The sequence below is a fragment of the Thunnus thynnus genome, chromosome 13 (assembly GCF_963924715.1).
Source record: "Thunnus thynnus chromosome 13, fThuThy2.1, whole genome shotgun sequence".
Classification (NCBI taxonomy): Eukaryota; Metazoa; Chordata; class Actinopteri; order Scombriformes; family Scombridae; genus Thunnus; species Thunnus thynnus.
This window is the reverse complement of record NC_089529.1, coordinates 5839907-5859653: the sequence shown is the minus strand read 5'-3', so window position 1 is coordinate 5859653 and position 19747 is coordinate 5839907. Positions and strand designations below refer to the sequence as shown.

Genomic DNA, 19747 nt, shown 5'->3' with positions numbered 1-19747 from the left:
TTATAGACTCTGCCCCTTGGTTGGGACCTAGTGCTAGACTTCCCCCTACATCAGTAACATCTGTGCCTTCCTGCTATGACGAGTCAAAATGCCTGCCGTGTCTATTGTGTTATTACTATACTTCCACTATTGCCTTGCAGTGATACTACTGTTGTTTCTACTGCTACTAACAGTAACATGGTGAAGATGAAATTAAAATGTTGGCACAGAGCCCTGAGCTCAACCTGAAACATCACTGTTGGTATGAACTGGACGTCAACTGTGAGCCCAGGCTTACCATCCAACATCAGTAGTCGACCTCACCAGTGCTCTTGTGGTAAAGCCTTGCAGTCATGTTATAAAATCATATGGAAAGCCCTCCCAGAAGAAAAATGGATGAATGAATGGCCAAAATTCAAGCAGCAGAGGCTGAGATATCCTGACTTTTAGTGCCTAAAATGTTCCTAAAACACTACAATTCATATTAATGCAACTCGGCAGTGTCTTTTATTATGCCACAACTTTCAAATTTCATGCCTGAGTCAACATAATCCAGATTACATCATCAGTCTTACTCTATCAGACTTATTAAAACCTCCTCCAGAGCCACAGAATACATTATATATAACTGTTTTCACAGGTTGAAGTGCTCCTCACAGTGAGTTAACTGATCTTTTTTGTGTAAAATAAGTGGACTGCTTCTTTGAATATTGAAATGTTCCAATGTTCCAGTAGTGAGCATTAATATTTACTATGCATACAGGAGATTTAGGCTGATATGTATGAACCAATTTCCACTGAGTTCTCCCTGAATTGCTTAAATAAAGTTTGATTAGTTGGTCTGATTGCATTGGTGAGATGAACTGGAGATAGGGGAGTATGAACTGATGAGGCTATTTGATTCTCTTCCTGCAGTCAGCCAGAGAAAGCCAACAAACTTACAGTATGAACATTAGTTAGTCTTCCTCTATTGCCTGGTGCTTCTGGGCCCCTGGCCAGCCATCTGTTTTTTCATCCAACAGCCATGCCTGCCTGCCTGCGCTCACCTGCAGCTGAAAGCTGCTGATATGATCTCCTACAGTTTAATAAATTGGGAGAATCAGAGCAGAAGAGGGGGAAACTGTTAATGAACTTCACATAATCTCCTCTGTGACACACTGTGTTTAATGAGCTATGCTGTGCTCTTATGGCTACAAGTTCATCCAGTGGGATTCAACTTGAAGTTACAAAGGCACCTCTAAAAGCTTAAGTGTGATTTCATAATGTCGTCTAGAAGAGATAGAGGTAGCTAGGTAGAAGGAAAAACATCACATAAGTCAGATCACTCCTTTTATTCTCCTCTATCTATACTCAGCACAAGGCAAAAAAATTTGCACAAACATCTCAATTATTTCTTCTTCAATGTGCAATAGAGCTTTTTCACAGTAGACATTTTGAGTTGTCATAGCAGGAGAAGCACAGGTGAAACTGATAACATTAACGATGGCTCAATTGCATTCAAGTGTCCAAGGAGGCCATACTGGTGAACCATCATGCACTATAGCAGGGTCATGAATATGAAAAAACTTCATGGGATTCAGTCATCAGTAATGTTATTAAATGTGCTTTTCCTGTTTTGACATGTCAAAATGTCTGCCGTGAAAAAAGTAAATAGCATGGATGTATTATAAGAACTTAGTCTAAATAAGGTCTATGGTCCTTATGTGCTGTGGAGTTTTTGATCTCTAGTGAAGCTTTGGAGGACGTACATGCACATGCAGGTACATGCAGGTGACATGATACAGGGAGAGGAAACTGTGCCAAAGATATGCAGCAAGTGCGCCAACAAAGGCAAAGAAGAAGAAAACTGCCAGTAAGTGAACATGGGTTTATAATGCAGGATTCAACCTTTTAAGAAAGCTTTACAAGTGTTTAATGGGGAAGGAATACATTCAACACATTTATTAGACCTTAAGGATACACTGAAAGAGTTTTAATAAGTAACACTGAATGTAATAACTTAATTGTTTACAAGAAAACTCCATGGGGCACTTTTCACCAACAGTGAGTGCCAATCAATTAGGCTAATTACCAACAGGTGCAGCAAGTGGCTAACTGCAGTGAGGGGTGTCCTCAGACCTGCCTCACTGAGTCCACCAAACCAAAACATACTGTACATATATTAATCTGAGCCATATGGGCAATTCTAAAACAATGTCCAACCAATATGGACAACAACAACATAATGACCAAACTTTTCCGTGCTACACTACAATGAAGATGTCAGGGCAACAGTCATGGGCCTGTTCTCTTTACATAACTATGTGCTATGTAAAGAGAAACATATCTTTAAAAGACAGCAGCAAGATGATAGGCTAACAATGGAAGTGTGTTGCTGTGCTATTGGATAGATGTGAACCGCTGATGTGAGCAAATGATAGCTCAATTGACTGCTCCAGACAATGACAGTAAGGAAGATTATGAGTGATGCGTGAGAGATGTGAATGGCAGGATAAAATGAGAAATATAACTACAGGCCTCTGCATGCAAAAAATTGACTGAACTTTCGCTTCCCGACTAAACTTTCGCTGAACTGTGTGGCATGTCATCCATGGCTTCATGTGAATGTTTGTTTTTACCTGAAATTTAATTTGTAAAGTAATCAGATTTCATAACAGTGCCTGCTCTAAAACACCCGTTGCTAAATATTTCCTTTCTTCTAATAACATCAGTCCTGACAAGCATGTTAGATTATCATTTAGTAGTTAATAGTTGAATGTTAATAGTTAATAAGGTTGGATTTGTGAAAACTTGATTTAAGGAGGCGTCTGGCTGTAAAATAAAGCAGTATTTGTTTACCACTGATTTGATCTTCGAGCAGGCTTCATTGTAAGTGAGCACATAGTTAACAGAGTAGGGTGTGTTTTGTTTTTCCTGAGGCTTTTGGAAGTGGCCTCTACTTTCGTCACTCACTTTATCCAATGCGTTTGTCTGGTTAAGAACGAAATCTTTTTAAAAAGGAATTGGCTTGCCTATTAAATTTTCCTTCTGTGTTGCAAATCCTTTTTATTCTAGCAAACTGTTTTACTGGCAAACATTTGCCAGTTTGCTGCTGTTGCTTGTCACTTTAGTGCAAGCAATCATTCTGTTAATGGCTTCCTAATTGAATTTGCTGAGTTTTTATCTTCTGTGGTTGTTAAACTTGTCAAAGTTTTGATAGTTGTTGACTTCAATATTCATGTTGATGAAGCATCAGATAAATTTGCTGCTGAATTCTTAAGCATAACTCAGTCTTTAAATTTAATGCAACATGTATCAGGGCCAACCCACAATCATGGTCACACTCTTGATTTGGTTTTGGGTCTGATTCTGAATACCATATGCATTGATGACTTTTTTTGTGTCCGACCACAAACATATTATTTTTGATATTGTCTTCAATGCTGACACCCAATCCATCAAATGCACGACCCGTTCTCGCACTCTCAACAGCCACTCTGCAGACAAATTTGCCTCTGTCTTTGCAGATCCCAATAAGGATATGGCTTTGCCTGCTCAGACCAATGATTTAGTCTGCTCCTTTAATAACCTCTGTATCTATCTGTACAGTTAACTCATCCCCTTGGATGAATGACGACTTATGCGGTTTTAAAAGAGAGTGCAGAAAGGTTGAGTGGAGGTGGAAAGTGAAAGAGGCGAGACCTGCTTATTTTTCTAATCTAATTGATTGCAACAAAAATAATCCCAGAGATTTATTTAGCACTATCAATAGATTAGTGAACCCTGCCCCTCCACCTGTACCGGTCTTTTCAAATACTGATTGTGAAATGTTTTATCTTTTTTTGTAGACAAGGTCACCAATATAAGGTCAAAAACATTGCCTTCTTGTACCGCTGGAGTAGACTGTCGGGCTCATGCTTCATTATTGAGCCAGCTAAGCCCAATATCATTGGAAGATCTGGCAGCCATTGTCTCCCAAATGTGCCCCTCCTCTAGCTCTCTTGATATTGTTCCAACCTCTCTTTTTAAAGATGTTTTTTGTTCATTAGGACCATACTTACTTTCAATTGTAAATAGCTCTCTAAGCTCTGGCTGTGTGCCTGACTATTTTAAGCATGCAATTGTTCAGCCACCATTAAAAAAGCCAAGCCTCGACCCATTGCTGCCCAATAAGTACCGACTGATATCCAAACTTCTTTTTATTTCCAAGGTCTTGGAGAAAGTAGTGTATAAACAACTTATACGGGTCCTGGACAGCAATGAAATCTTTGTTAAATTTCAGTCTGGTTTTTGTGTGGGGTACAGTACTTAAACTGCTCTGCTTAAGGTTTCAAATGATGTTTTAATGCATGCTGATGCTGGGAAATGTTCAGTTTTGTTGCTGCTTGATCTAAGTGCAGCTTTCGACACTGTTGACCACTCTATTCTCCTTAATAGGCTCCAGCAATGGGTAGGCATAACAGGGCTTGACCGGTTTGCCTCCTATTTGTCAGACAGGAGCTTTTCTTTGGCAATTGATCATTTCGTGTCCTCATCTGCTCAGTTGTCATGTGGGGTACCCCAAGGTTCAATCCTTGGTCCAATTCTTTTCTCCCTGTACATCTATTTTATTCTATTTATTTTTCTCTCAATTGTTTGCATTGTACAGCACCTTGTAACTCTGGTTTTGAAAGGCGCATTATAAATAAAGTTTTCTTACTTACCTACTGTTTCTCAACTCAAATGTGTTAGTAAAGAATAAGTGATCCAGCCACATAGAAGTGCTTATCTATAAGAATGCTACTTTGATGTGAAGAAATGTGGAATTTGACCTTTATCCTTTCCTGTCACAACTTGTAGAACATTTACATTTCATTATTTGTTATATACTACTACTACTACTACTACTACTACTACAATTTCCCTGATATTTTTTAATTGTAGTGTAGCACAGGAAACTGTGGTCATTAACATTTCATTGGAAATTGTTTTAGAATTCCTCATTTGGCTCTCATGATGTTAAAATCAGTGTGCTTGTATAATCTGTATATAGTTTTGTGAATGTATGTTTTGTTTTGGTTGATGGATTTATGGTATTTAATGTTATGAAGTGTATGCACACCAAATTTCTTTGTACTTTTTGGATTGTGAATTTTGACAAAAAAGTTACATTTATTCATTGTTACTGTTGTAGGTCTGAACCATAACAGTGCCCTGCTGTGTTACTGGTGTATCCACAAAGCCCTTGACGGTGACGACATAAACCTCATCTAAAGAGTCTTACATCACTGTGAGTGCCTTCTTTTAAACCTTTGTTTCTACCATTTGAACACTTTCAACCATATTTGGCTGAAAAATTGATTTGATGATTGGATTTTTAATGAGGGAGAAGGTATAATTTTAAGAATTTTTAACTAGGTTATTGAACTTTTTGTGGAAAAAAACATATTAAACAAATTATTATTCAAAGCAGAGTATTTTTGCATGTCTTAAAACATGTCTGTCACCTACTACCTACTTTGCCTACTGTAGACATGATTTTACATGTCAATAAAACAATTGTGAAAAGGTGGAAAGGCTGCTCCTATAAAGGCATTTAGCACATATTGTTTCTAAACAAAGAAGTGCTCATTTTAGCCCTGGAGTGGTTCAGAATATGTCAATTTACCAACAAAGTTCAACAAAATTAACTGTTCTAATTGTTCTATTTGATTTATGTTCTCATCAAAAATAGACAATATATCACATGATTTACATGTGTTTCCTATGTATTTTCTTCATATACAGAAATATATATATATAAAGTACCCCAAAGCTTATAATCTGAGATATGTACAGATCAGTGCTGAATACTAGAAAGATTGAACACTAAAAACATTCAAGGATCTAAAAGTTTAGGTTCACATCAGAAAGTATTAATGCATGTATCAAATACATGACCTACACGCTCTTGTCTATATGCATGACATACAAAAAATAGCCTACAAAGCTGACATGTTAACACTGTTGTTATTCTAGTTACTCTAGTATTTAAAAAGTCATAATTCTAGTTACTTTAAGCTCAATATACGGGTCAGCTTAAAAACAAACAATGAAGAAATTGTCACAAGCAAGCACCCAGACCTCCTGAACACTCATTCACAAATCACACAACATAAAAAGGTGACTGCACAACCACTCAATTAAAAATTGGATCAATTTAAAATGAATCAGACTCCTTCCATGTGAGTCCAGACAGCTCACTGTGACTCTTCAACAACTTCAGTATCCAGGAAAACTACCCACAGCACATTAACGTTATATGATCTCTGCTGCATTTTTGTTAAGGAGAGAAATTCACACAACAGCCACAGAGAGACATTTAACCATCAGAGAAGAAATTATCGACCAAAGAGACAGAGAGAGAGAAGCTGTATCTGACTCATGTTGTCTGATGTCTTCTTCTTTCTTTCATGGAGATGAAGTATTCATGTCATAACGTCCCACTGCATTTGTGGCTGTTGGTCATCTTGTTTGTTTGTTAACAGAACTTTGTTGCTGCTAGTTAACCATATATGATGGAAAATAACGCACACCAAGGGTTGTAGTGAGGTGCTGATCACTGCAAGTAGACTTGAGAGTAAGAAAGACCATCTGGTACTCATATTTAACTCCTCTTCAATCAGTGCCAGCCCAAGCTACTTTAACACTCTTCCCTCAGGGCAACCGCCGCTGTGGTTGTTGTGGTCAGTGTAATTGTACTTACCATTGTAACAGTTTTAAACATCCTCACACGGATAAAGAGATTCCTATAAAAGGAGTTATTTCATGTCACATTAAGTCGGCCTTTTATCTTATCACTTGCCCTTGTGGTAAGTCATGTGTTGGAAAGAAAAATGGCCTTCAGATCTCAACCCAATTGAACACCTATGGGAGATTTTGGACTGACTGCACTCTCCGCCACCATCATCAAAACACCAAATGAGAGAATATTTTTTTGAAGAATGGTGTTCCTCAGCCTTGGCATTGAATCTACAAGTCTCTGAACTCTTCTGGAGGGATGAACACCATTCTTCAAAAAGATATTCCCTCATTAGGTGTTTTGATGATGGTGGTGGAGAGCGCTGTTTAACATTTCAGTCCAAAATCTCCCATAGGTGTTCATTTGGGTTGAGATCTGGTGACTGTGAAGGCCATAGCATATGATTCACATCATTCTCATACTCATCAAACCATTCAGTGACCCCTTGTGCCCTATGAATTTGGGCATTGTCATCCTGGAAGAGACCACTCCCATCAGGATAGAAATGTTTCATCATATAATAAAGGTTATGACTCAGAACTACTTTGTATTGATTTGCAGTGACCCTTCCCTCTAAGGGGACAAGTGGACCCAAACCATGCCAGCAAAATGCCCCCCACAACATAACAGAGCCACCAGATCCCCTCACTGTAGGGGTCAAGCATATTTCATTATGTATTTTATTCTATAACTAATATTGTTTTTCAAATTATTTTTGTTATTTTCATTCCTTAACATTGTCCTTCATAATCGTAATTGTGCTTTGGCAACACATGTCAAATGTCATGCCAGTAAAGCCTATTGAATTGAATTGAATTGAAGTCAGCCATTGTGGTGAAAGGAGGTTAATGTACTACAGCTGTGAGAGCTGTTCCCCATCTCCATCCCGCTCCCGCCCTGTAATTGTGTTATTGCACTATAGAATTGTCAGTGGAGTTGTACTGCCCCAGTCAAGACATCGGAGCCAAGTCTGTGGAGGGAGGTTAACTTGACATATAAATTGCTATCTGCCAAGATGAATGGAGCTCGCCAGAGAGCAGATGAGGAGAGCAGTGACTTGACATCGCTTCTGACAGACTCCGTATATTCCCCGTCATCTTTCCCCCTTCCTCTCTCTGTTCACGGTGCCAGCTGCTGCTTCCTCTGATGTCTTACTGGATCTGCCAAAGATTCAGTGGCAGCACTGTCCTGTCTTCTGCACATGTGTTTGTGTGTGTGTGTGTGTGTGTGTGTGTGTGTGTGCGCGCGCGCGCAAAACACATCAGAGTGATAATTTACTTTATAACTGCCTAGGGTTATTATTTAGGACATCTATACCACCCAATAACATTCAGAGTGCGAGGGCATGTTGAATTAGTTTCTGGAGTGATTTCCACAACAGGGAAAAGGCCCATAAAGTTTGCAAAGATGACATCACTGTGCACCTACTGGTGTTGTCTATCATTGTAAAATCTCTAATAACAAAACCAAATTTAGTTATTGCACTAGCAGCATTTATGGCGGCAGCTTGTTGAATAACTGTTGCTTTTATGCATCAGTGACTTAGTAATACATTGTCAGAGATGAAAGATGATTTGATGACTTGCTGTGTTTGTGTTTAAGGCTGCAGTGTGTGCATACATACCCTTACCTGCCATCCAGTTTGTGGTATTCTAAGGACAGGAAGAGGAGGGGTTGGCTGGCCTTTTAGATCACATTCATAGCAGTTGGAGACACTCCAGTTTGCTGACTCAGAATCCATAGAGGCACTTTTGTTATTACTGTCTAGAGTTGAAGAAAGCTGCCAAAATTACTTGGCATTAAAACATTGCTGATTGGATAATAAACAGATGCAAGGCTATAATATGTCTGAAGCTATTATGATTTGACATAACACATTTGACAAACATAACAGGTGTAATTTCCACACATGCTATGGCATAATCTGTCCGAAAATATTTGCTTTTCAAAGAGACCCATAGCACCCTCCACAGGCTTATCCACTTTATGTTAATGGGGAAGAATTCCTGTGTTGGCAGTGAATGTGTGGGAGCCACAACTCTCTCCTCTGTAGCCTTGATTTATATATATTTATATATCTGCAATGTGTGTGTGTGTGTGTGTGTGCGTGCGTGGTATTTATTAAGAGACATAATTCATAAGGTTTTTGGTCTCTGAAACATTTGAAGATAATGCAACTAGGTAATATTTCCAGTTTGGACTCAGTGTTGAAATCCTCCCTAATCTCAACCCTGCCAACATTCTGGTTTACATGAATCTTCAGGAATTCAATAGTAAATATGTCAAATCAATCTAAGATTATGAGATAGGGTTTTTATAGGGAAATGTTTCTTTAGATTGGCTTTACATTGTCTTCATGACAGTCTTCATGACAGTCTGCATCTGCATCTACCACTACGTGACTGCATATCATTCTGAATATAAGCCCACGTATACTGTATTTGTGTGTGATGTTGAAATTTTAGTAATTCTGTTTTTATGTTTATTCTCAGAAATAATTTTAACATACATGTAAAATAAAACAAGAGGTCTTGACACTGATTTAAAGAGAAACTATTGTGAATAGATGGAATTATTTCATCCCACTGGCAGATTTTTTTTTTCATGTTTTCAAGGCTGAACCTGAGAGAAAATTACTTGTTCTGTCATTCTCACTGTTTTCAGTTGCCATCGGTTTTCCATCAGTTTGTTTTGTGTTTGCTCTAGACTGGAAAGAAGATGAGAAAAGCTATAATGTGAATATAATCTATTTATAATCTATTCTTTTGAAATAATCCCTGAACTATAGTTGTAGGTATTCAGCACTATCTGAGGCCTGTTTCCCACAGAGTCCTTGAAGAGATTTTTATAGCATTTTATACAGTCATAAAAGGCAGTGTCACTGTGTGCAGTGGCATCAAATATTACCTTAGGCCTTCCACTTATAATGTATGCATCATAAACACAGAACTAGGGAGCGTCAAAGACAATGAAGGACAGAACGGTTCCCTGATACTTTTCATCAGTTCCTTGTTGGACAATATTTTCACCATCCAGCAGGTGGTGCTGTATGATAAGTGATGAAATGACACTTAGCCTGAGCACACACTCATTCATCACCACGCAGTAATACATAGACTATTTGTGCTAAATGAGGATTTTAAATAATTCATATATTTTTAAGACTGCTAATTTGAAACTCAATTATATCCAGATGCTAATTTAGGCCCACACTTTGATGTATTGCACATGTGGGATGCAAACACAGGTGTTCCTTCTCATAGGCTAATTGGTTGTCCTTAATCAAATCATAAGAATTTACCAGTTTGCTGAGCAGCTGAAGTCCATAAATCCCATAATATGAGCTCTAGAGAGAGTTAAAGAGCAGATTAATGTAGTGTTGAGCTCTATGCACATCCTCACATCACACGGGTGGCCACCAAGGTGAAAAGAATCGTTCCATGGTGACCTCTGCATGCCAGGGCTTACTCAGAACATGCCCCACCTCCCCTGTCCTCCTCCTCCACAGGCCTGGTAGCCACTCACACCAGTTTGTTACATTGCCAATGGCTCGGCTGCACAGTTGTCGCCCTTTTCCCTTTTATCTTAATAGATGGGCTTCTCCCCAGCCGCCATAGGAAAAAAGTCCCAGACTTATCGGCCACAACAAGGCCTCTCAATTGTCAATGTGATCGATGTGTGCAGCCTGGATCTAGGCCACTGCATTAGTTGTGGAGGCTCCTAGCCACTCACCATGGATACACATCGCTGCTCACATCTTGCTGCTGTTGCGGTGTAATTGTTTTGTTATTGCGGCTCCGACAGGGTGTAACACGATGTCCATTTAAATGTTCACATAGCACTGGTCAGCTTAATGCTCATGACCTGGGGTGAAGTCAGGTAATTTGAGACATCAGCTAAAATTGGACAAGTAAGGTTTTAGATCTTGAGCTCTTTAAATATTGGCAGCCAGTCACCAAACATGCTATTGCATTGTTGCTACAAATGTCCTTTACATGGATGGGTGGAGCAAAGATTCAAAACTCACTGGTCCCAGAACTTATAAGGTTTGGACAGGAGTCAGTCCCACCTCTGAAACCCCAGACCAGAAGACGTTCAAAGCCAAATACACATGGCAGGGCAAGAGAGAGAGATCAATTCAACTGTCCGTGGACCAGATCCCAGAGCCAGGGAGGAAATCATCTGTTGACCACCTGAGAGGCAGTGAAGTGACCTCTACTCAGCTCTTTGTGCTTGAACTTGGTCTTTTCTTTGTTCTGTAAGTCCATCTGAACTCTTTTTAGACCTACAGAGATTTTTCTTTTAAAACTAAACATACTTTTAAAATTAAAAGCAATTTTTATCCACCTAAGAATAGAAATAGAAAGGACCAATTACCACTCTATTAGAGTTTTTACAGTTTCTAAATGGTAACTTTGCAGGCCTGAGATTCACATTTAACTACAGCTTTGAAGAAATGAATTTTCTCTGTATAAATGTACACCAAATCTACAGATCGGAATACACTTCTTCATGCTGAAAGCTTTCATCCCATAACTCTTTAGAAAAGTCTACGTGCAAGTCAGCTCACTACACTGAAAAGAACATTCAATGTTCCAGAAGAATATGATAAAAGTAAAGAAGATATGTTATCCAAATTTAGAGAGAGAAATTACCAAGAAGATGGGCTTGTATATGCAGAAAACAAAGTGGATTCAAAGAGCAGAGCAAGCTAAAAAATCCTCCAAATCAAAGCCACACCTTATTTACAGCACTACATTCATCCCTAAAAATAAGAACATCAAGGTCATCATTTTAAAACATTGGCATATTCTTCAAAGTGAGCCATCTTTGCAAGAAACCTTTAAGATCTACCTATGGTAACTTTTAAAAGAGGAAGAAACATAAGGGACAGGGTTGTTAGAACAACTCACAACTAAACCTCTTCAAGGCAACTTTAAATGTGGAGCCTGCATAAATTGCCAATAACCTTAAGTCTTTTAACCACCCTACTGATGGGAAAACCATTAACATTAAGGACTTTATTACCTGTAAAACAAAAAATGTCTATTCATACAGTGTCCATGTGGTAAAATATACATAGGTGAGACATCCCATTTTTCCTTAAAGAGCATATCACTGAATATAGGAGCTCCATTAAGAGGAATGATGTAACCAGTCCTCTTGCAAGACATTTTAATGAAAAGCAACATCACATTTCATCTCTATTTTTATAGGCATAGAAGTGATTAAGTCCAGCCAAAGAAGTGGTAATATCAATTTTCTCCTGAAAAAGAGAAGCATTTTGAATTTTCTATTTCAAACATTTATTTCCAGGGAGCATGAATGAGGAGTTCTCAATTAATGAGTTTTTATAATGGTTCTTAAATATCTGTCATTTAAGTGGTTTTGGAGTGGATTTTATGATGTATTTTTATGATATATCTTGTTGCTTTTCCTACTCTTTCTATATATAGTACTTTATAAAAAGTTTTAATCAATTAATTACAAAAAAATTAGGGCCTGCAACGATTCATTGATTCGTCGATCAACAAAAAATTAATCTGCAACTATTTTGATAATCAAGTAATCGTTTTGAGTCATTTTATAAAGAAAACATGCTAAACTTCCCTTCCTTGAACTTCTTAAATGTGAATATTTTCTGGTTTCTTTAACCTCTATGATGTTAAACTTAATATCTTTGAGTTTTGGACTATTGGCCAGGTCAAAACAAGACATTTTAGGTTGCATCCACCGACGTAGCCACCATGACACCCATCGGTTTGCGGACTCCCGTTTTGTACACCATGGTTTTGAAGCCTGGGGTTTGCATTTTGAGCGTAGGCATCTTGGATTTTTTGGAGCCAGAAGTGATATTTGGACGAGAAGGTGGAGCTGACCTTACCTATAGCCGCTAGCTTGGTTAGCACGGTGCATTTACAGTATATGGTTAACCGTGATAATGCTAATGCTAATTTTCGCTAGCAAAAAATAGGCTTAAAACCATTAAAACAAAATGTACTTAATGGAAAAACTGAACAAGGTCTTTTAGTACAACCAAACAATGAACAAGAGTTTTTTAGGCGACCAAAATGTTGACATTTTTCACTATTTTATGACATTTTATGGACCAAACACTAATCAATTAATCAATCATCAATCGAGAACATAACCGACATATTAATCGATATTGAAAATAACCGTTAGTTTCAACCCTAGGAACTGTCAACTAGCTTTGAAGCCATGTCTTTGAGTCATGTCCTTATATGTTGCACACAGCACTGTCTCCATTAAAGCATGTATTGCATTTAATTTTAACCTTTAACACATAGGCTATCTGAGAAGACATCTACCATCACAGTCTTTGGCTCCATCTGGTGCTAAGTTAACTGGACTGCAAGAGGCAAAAGCTGCAGGATTGTAATGACTGGGTGCAACCAAAGTTCAGTGTTATTTATCATTTTCTTCTAAATAAAGTAGGTGCTTTTCATTGCATTCCTGAGAATTGAAATGCTTGTGTGATGTTTGTGATGTTACAGTGACCGTTTTCACCAAACCAGCCAGCCAATAATGAAATCATAAAATGAAAATAAACATTATTATTTATGTAGCCTTTGTATGTTACGACTGCTTCAACACTATTCTCAAATTAAGAGTCAAACTTGCTAATTTCTTACTTCATAAACACATTAACGTTTTTTAATACACCACCGCAAATAGTTTCCTTCTCTGTTTACTTTGTAATGCTGTTGATCGCCTGTTGGTGTATTGTAAATTGTAATTTACTATTTTTATACTTACCAACATCAAACCATCGATTTATTGTATAAATCTAGTGACTGAAATATCTATTGTTGGGTGTCTTGAATAAAACACTTTGTGATAGATGCAAAGCAAAGTTAATTGAAATATTGTCTTGTTTGCATGCTTCATTGAAGTGTAAAGTTATACTCTAGACTACATCTACATTTACGATAGTACATTAATTTTGTGTAACACACATTTTTTTTCCACATCTGTAAAACCGAAAACGCTTTATTTTTGGCAACAAGTCCATGATTTCCACCTTAGGACGTTTCCTTCAAGTAACTTTTCGATTGAGTACTAATGATGTGGAAAAGGGAGACAACGGGCTGTTCCTTAAGAGTTGTTTAAGTGCAGTTAAATTAATTCAATATTTCTTCTAAAGAACTGACCATTTTAAAATGTTCAACTGACTCTGTTCTGACAAAAATAGGCTCTACAGGTTACACTGGCATTTTTCCTATAATTAGTAAGTTAGTTGCTAAAATGTTACTGTTACGGTTTTTTATTGTTTGACAGCATCATCATTTTATACCACTTCCTTTTGTAATGCAACAACGATCACATTTTAATGAGTCAGATGTTGATGCTCTGATAACTTGATACAATAGTTTTCATTTTGTATGAACGATTTGATATTTGAGAATTAGGAGCCTAGTGTTGATCACTAACTACTGTAATAGCTAAAGGACAGAGAAAGTTAATGTAAAGGGACAGCATGACAGTTTTGCCATCTCAAACAAAACATGATATTAATAATATGATATTATTTGGCTTCAGTAAATGTAGCAAAACCACAAAACACACCATTATAACTTAATTTCTTTCATTCAAATTTTTTATTTAAGTAACTTTAAGTGAGTAAAGCAAGGTAAATATAATGTCAGCAAACTGGCCTTAAGTATTGAAAGTAACGGTACTCATGAATAACTGCATTTAAAGTGTTAAATTATTGATGTAGCCTATTGAATCCAAGCAGCATTTTAATATTGTAGCTGGGTCAGCTGCTGTCTAGTCTGACTATTGCTTTTTAATTGTTTAATCTGTGGCAATGCATCAGATTTTCATAAGTTTATCATATGTTTTGTTAAGTTTTTATCTGCAAAGTGACTTACTACAGATATACAGTAAATATAAAAAAGTACATATTGCCCATTTAAATGTAGCCCATAATGTTTCACAAAAAAAGGAAAGCATCAATTACGATGTGACATGTGACGCAAATGGCTCTGGATTTACTATTTTTATTTTTCATGCATAAGTGGGCTACAAATGATCAAAAATGATGCACGACTCATTAGCTATAATATATTTATAATTGCGTCGGTGTCTTTCTATAGCTACGTATGGCGTAAAAGTAATACTTGATGATACATGACTTCACAGCAGGCCTACATACATGCTTATTAAAACTTGCATGTCATCATTCATGTCGTTTCTTGTATGTTTGTTTGCTGTTGCTTTGAGACGTCATTTCAACGTGTTTTACATCGACAGCAGACGAACGTTCTGCTTTGTGACGAAAGATGGTTATGACGCTGTTAGAATCAACCCGGAGCTTTGATGGTCAGGCTTGCCAAGAGCCTTACCATTCCGTTGCAGGATTTCAAGACATTAGTCAAGTTCGTTTCTGGCACTTTAGGAGAGGTAAGTTACCCGCAGAGCAGCACACTTGACACTTGACATATGAACCTGTTGAAGACTCTGCTGTCTGCTGTAAGATTTAAGATTTAACTGGCTTAAACCTTGATTGAGTTTTTTCTCACTCACTCATTAGTGAAAGCTAAATTAAAAAAGCATTGTGCATTTTGAATGTGTTTTGTATCCTATCAAGTGCAGCACATTAGATAACATGCAAGAATACATTTAGCGTTAAGATCAAACAATACTAGTCAGATGACATCTCAACCTTTTGTATAATAGATTATTTTAGTTTTAGTTTTTAAATTATTTTTAATATTGCATAGTTTCATGCATCCTCTAGTTATGTACTTCTAGTTATCAGTGTTATATTTTTCTCTTTTTACTGCACCTTGTAACCACTTCTTTAAAAAGCTCTTTACAAATGAAGGCTTACTCACATTGGGAGGAAAGGCAAATGCACATCCTCTGACAATTACATTAACCGACTGCCTTTAATTGGATTTTCATATTTCATATTAAAAAATACAACATCATCTGTAGTAGAGTATGTGACTATATCAATGTGTGTCACTGATGATTTGTCCCGCTGTCTTTCTATCATTTGCCAGATGTTGAGAAGAAGTATTCGCCTGCAGGAAGCAGGATATTATACAGAGGAGGGAACACCATCTGTGTCGTATAAGGAGATTTTATACAGGTAAGTTGCTGTAGTGTTTGTGTGCACATGCTGTATACTGTATATACACATATAGGGGGGAAACCACACTATAAACCTTCACACATGTCAGTTTTTCCTAATTTTTTGTTGCATCTCTTAGGATCTTTCGTAGGAGGAAAAGTCCCAATGGGGTTCAGCATGACCTTGTGGGTGACTTTACACCAGACCATCAGGATATTTCTAACTATGTAGATATGTTAGAAAACGAGGAGAACATTCCCCAGATACATCAGCCTACTACTCATCACCGTGGGATTCAAGCGACTGACACCTGGGCGACTGAGACCACAACAACCCGTTGGAGGACCACTTGGAAAACTCTTAGGAAAGGAGGAAACAACGGTAAGGACTCCCACTCACATGTCATCATAGCATTTTATATGAGAAAGGCCAGTTCTAGACGCATTTTTCTTTGGCCATCAAGCTCTAAACATGCTGTTTGTCTCTCTCTGCAGGCAGAACATCGCGCAAGTTTTCCCTCAGGATCATCTGCAGCTTCATCCTTTTTTTCCTTCTTGCTTTTGGTGAGTGATTTACCACTTTCTGCTACAATCAATCATTTATAGTCCATGAGTAAAATCTGGGACAGTTGCTTTTACTGTATTTCAGTCCCTGTTTTGTCAGGTTTTGTGGAAACTCCCAAAAGCATTTTCCTAACCACTCTGCCCTGTCTCACACAGGAATAACAAACTACATACAACTTCATAGTGAAATTAGAGAACTACAGCAGGAGTTACATTCACTTCAGCACCAAGTGAATATGTTCCTTCCTCAGGCACATGACATACCTAACTTTGCTTTAGAGTCACAGGGTAAGTAATCTTCACCATCTTCATTTGTGCCAGTGTGATTCATACATGTGTTTTATTGTGGAACTTTATTTAGAGAGTCTCTCATTTTGCATTTGTGTCCTTGATTTGTGTGCGTGCAGGTGCCAGAGTTTTAAGTGACAAGTCTTCAGATACGTATTGGCCACAGGAAAACATTGGAATACTATGGGACAGGCTATTTTCCTGGTGGTGTTCTTTCACAACACAAAGACAAGTGATCCAAGTATGAATTACACAGCCGCATTCATAAAAGGCTCAATGACAGTTTATTATTGTTATGTATCTAATGTGAAATCACATGTTGAAACAACTTAATGTACTTTATGAATTGTGGAAACTAAAATATGTCATTTCCTCTCCTCAGGGACACACGTCTTTACATCCGGGGAAGTGCTGGTCCTTTTCAGGGGAACAGGGACATTTATTTGTCTTCCTGTCTCACCCAATCTATGTCACTCACGTTACACTTGGCCACATAAGGGCAAGCCAGTCCCCCAGCGGCATCATCGCAAGCGCGCCAAGGAAGTTCTCCCTCCATGTAAGTCATACATTTACTGTTGTTTTCCCAGAGATGTCAAGCATACTTGTCACCATTATTAACACAGTGCACAACAACCAGTTTGACTGATCGCTCTGTCTGTTACTCTTTCAGGGAATGACGACAGAAGATGACGAAGGAACCTACTTGGGGACCTGGGTTTATGATCGGGATGGCGTGTCGTTCCAGACCTTCAAACTGGCGGTGAGTATGATAAGAGTGATACAGTATAGCACTTGCGCATGTGCATTCTTTAATTCACACTTATTATTATGAGTTAGTTACAGGAAAAAAACAAACATTGTAAGGATTACCAGATGATTGCACAATATATGGCTTTGTAAATGATATAATTAGCCATTAGATGCAACACAGTGCATCAATATGTCACTTGTGTCTCCTTTCCCAACTTTTTTATATCTGATTTCCTAGACTCTCAGTTGCTCATGTTTTACAGCCCCCATCTGACTCTCTCATTTCTCTCTCCTGTCTCTTTCCAGGATCCAGACGTAGGAGTTTTTAGATATGTTAAGTTGCAGGTAGAGAACAATTGGGGTAACATAGACAACACCTGTGTATATAGCTTTAGGGTTCATGGGAAACTCCCTGCCTAACTGTACTTTCACTTGGCTTGGAGAGAGGTTTTTATGTAAATATCTTAAAATATATCTTAAATTATATAAATTGTAATTTTATTTATAAAATAAAATATAAATATGTATATTTATAAATATATAATATGTATATATGTATATATATATAGCTATATTTTTCAGGGGCCATATTTATATTTATCAAGCAACTTATACTCTCTCCAAGTATTTATGGTGAATGTAGGCGATCAGGGGCAGGGAGGTTAAGGGTTGGGGTGGTGAGGTGGTAAATGCTCTAGCCTCACAGCAGGAGAGTGTGGGGTTCCAAGCCCTGCTTCTTTCTTGCTGTGGTGAGATTATCCTCTCCATATCAGTGAGGTTTTACTCCGGGTACTCCGGTTTCCCCTCACATTTTTTAATTGGCACATGTATATATTGAATAGGACAATAAATATAATAAATATAATAAATTGTAATTGTTTTGCTAGATGTTTTATTTAATAATAAATGCATTCAACATTTATCCACCTTGCATATTGTGATTATCTAACCACGTGTATTAAATAAGTATTACTACATAATGTGCATCAGTGTGTAACACACGGTTCGGGACACATGGTTCATCTCAAAAGGTCAAATTCTAATTTGCTTTCAACTGTAGAAGAACATCCCTGTTTTATTTACATTTATTCAGATTGCAGCATACAGCCTGCCTGTTAGCTTTTTCCTCCATCAAGAATTATTAATCATGCATAAATTGTTCTCTACCCCGCTTGGTTCTGAGGTTGTTCTACAGTAAGAAAGATAGACTTTCCCTTTAATGATTTACATTTATGAAATTAAGGTGTTCCCTTGGCCAAAGTAATTTACAAGTAAAATAATTTAGAGAAGATTAAAATTAGTACAACAGGGTGATGATGAAAAGTGTTACGAGGTATCAGACTTGAGGTCAGTTGTCACAGCCTGTGCACCAAAATAAAGAACATTTTCATTTGACAGTTGTTATATGTAATTTCACATATTACAACTGTCAAGTCTATTAAGTGTAAAGTTACCGCTGCTGTGTATGGTGCCTAAAATTGTGCACAGCACTTCTCTTTCAATTTGGAGATGCAGGGATTATTTCTGCTGCTGTGTGATGTTACAGATATTTCATAGCTCAAAGGGAAGAATCCTACATACAAACAGAACATTAGTATACTGTGGATTTCATTCAGTGACGTGTGAACATAAGATTCATCAATCTAACCTGTTACACAATCTGCCTTCATCACATTAAAAGTTGTATTTCTGTGGGCATTTGAGTCTGTGAAGGATGCAAAATTGTGGAAGAAAGTGACAAAGTCAACATGCATGTAAGCTTTTGTGATGTATGGTGTGCTTTTCTAACATTGTATTGTTATGGACAATTATTATGGACTACAGCATCGCACATTTATAATAAACGTTTAGGACTGCTTGCTTTTTAGTGTTGCAGAACCTCATTGTACTACCTCCCCCAGTGACTGCTGCTGCAGCATGATTTGCCAGAAAGATCAAGCGAACATATAAGACTAACACAGCCTGCACTATAGGCAGGCCCTACCTTCACTGTAAAACATCATACAGGAATTTAGTGCAATCAGCTCATGTTTTGTCATTAACTTAACTCAAATATGTAAGTTGTATTAATTTCCAGTTAATTCAACTTGTCAATGTCAATGTCTTTAAAGTTTTCCTTTTCAGACCAGTTCTGAACTTATAAATACGAGTTCACCTGACTTGAGTCTTTTGACTTGAAATGATTAGTTGAATGAATGTGTACTCCCGAGAGTTCACTCAACTCATTAAATTAAATTTCTGAAGAAACATGATCAGCATATTAGCAGACTTCCCAGCATGCATCCTTTGAGAGTTAAAACCCTCCAGGCACCCTTCTTTTTT

General features: G+C 37.6%; 1 protein-coding gene across 2 annotated transcripts; it reads left to right on the top strand.

Moving 5' to 3' along the window:
- The first annotated feature begins 1503 nt into the window (after positions 1–1503).
- Positions 1504–18303, top strand: LOC137195240 (SUN domain-containing protein 3-like). Of its 2 annotated transcripts, XM_067607433.1 has the most exons (11): positions 1504–1831; positions 5132–5227; positions 13030–15148; positions 15754–15842; positions 15964–16205; positions 16319–16387; positions 16544–16675; positions 16795–16916; positions 17058–17231; positions 17346–17435; positions 17732–18303. In XM_067607433.1, exons 3-11 carry the CDS (start codon positions 15065–15067, stop codon positions 17843–17845), a joined length of 1116 nt encoding a protein of 371 aa, XP_067463534.1. In that variant the 5' UTR covers positions 1504–1831; positions 5132–5227; positions 13030–15064; the 3' UTR covers positions 17846–18303. The 2 variants fall into 2 exon arrangements, with proteins under 2 accessions (XP_067463534.1, XP_067463535.1); XM_067607434.1 differs by lacking the exons at positions 1504–1831; positions 5132–5227 and adding an exon at positions 12323–12586.
- Positions 18304–19747: the final 1444 nt, after the last annotated feature.

What these genes read in the sequence shown, in the direction of transcription:
- LOC137195240 (XM_067607433.1), top strand. Translation starts at nt 15,065, where the DNA reads ATGGTCAGGCTTGCCAAGAGCCTTACCATTCCGTTGCAGGATTTCAAG. An exon ending in TTTCTGGCACTTTAGGAGAG is followed by an intron (nt 15,149 to 15,753) that starts GTAAGTTACCCG and finishes ATCATTTGCCAG; the next exon opens with ATGTTGAGAAGAAGTATTCG. An exon ending in TCCAGACCTTCAAACTGGCG is followed by an intron (nt 17,436 to 17,731) that starts GTGAGTATGATA and finishes GTCTCTTTCCAG; the next exon opens with GATCCAGACGTAGGAGTTTT.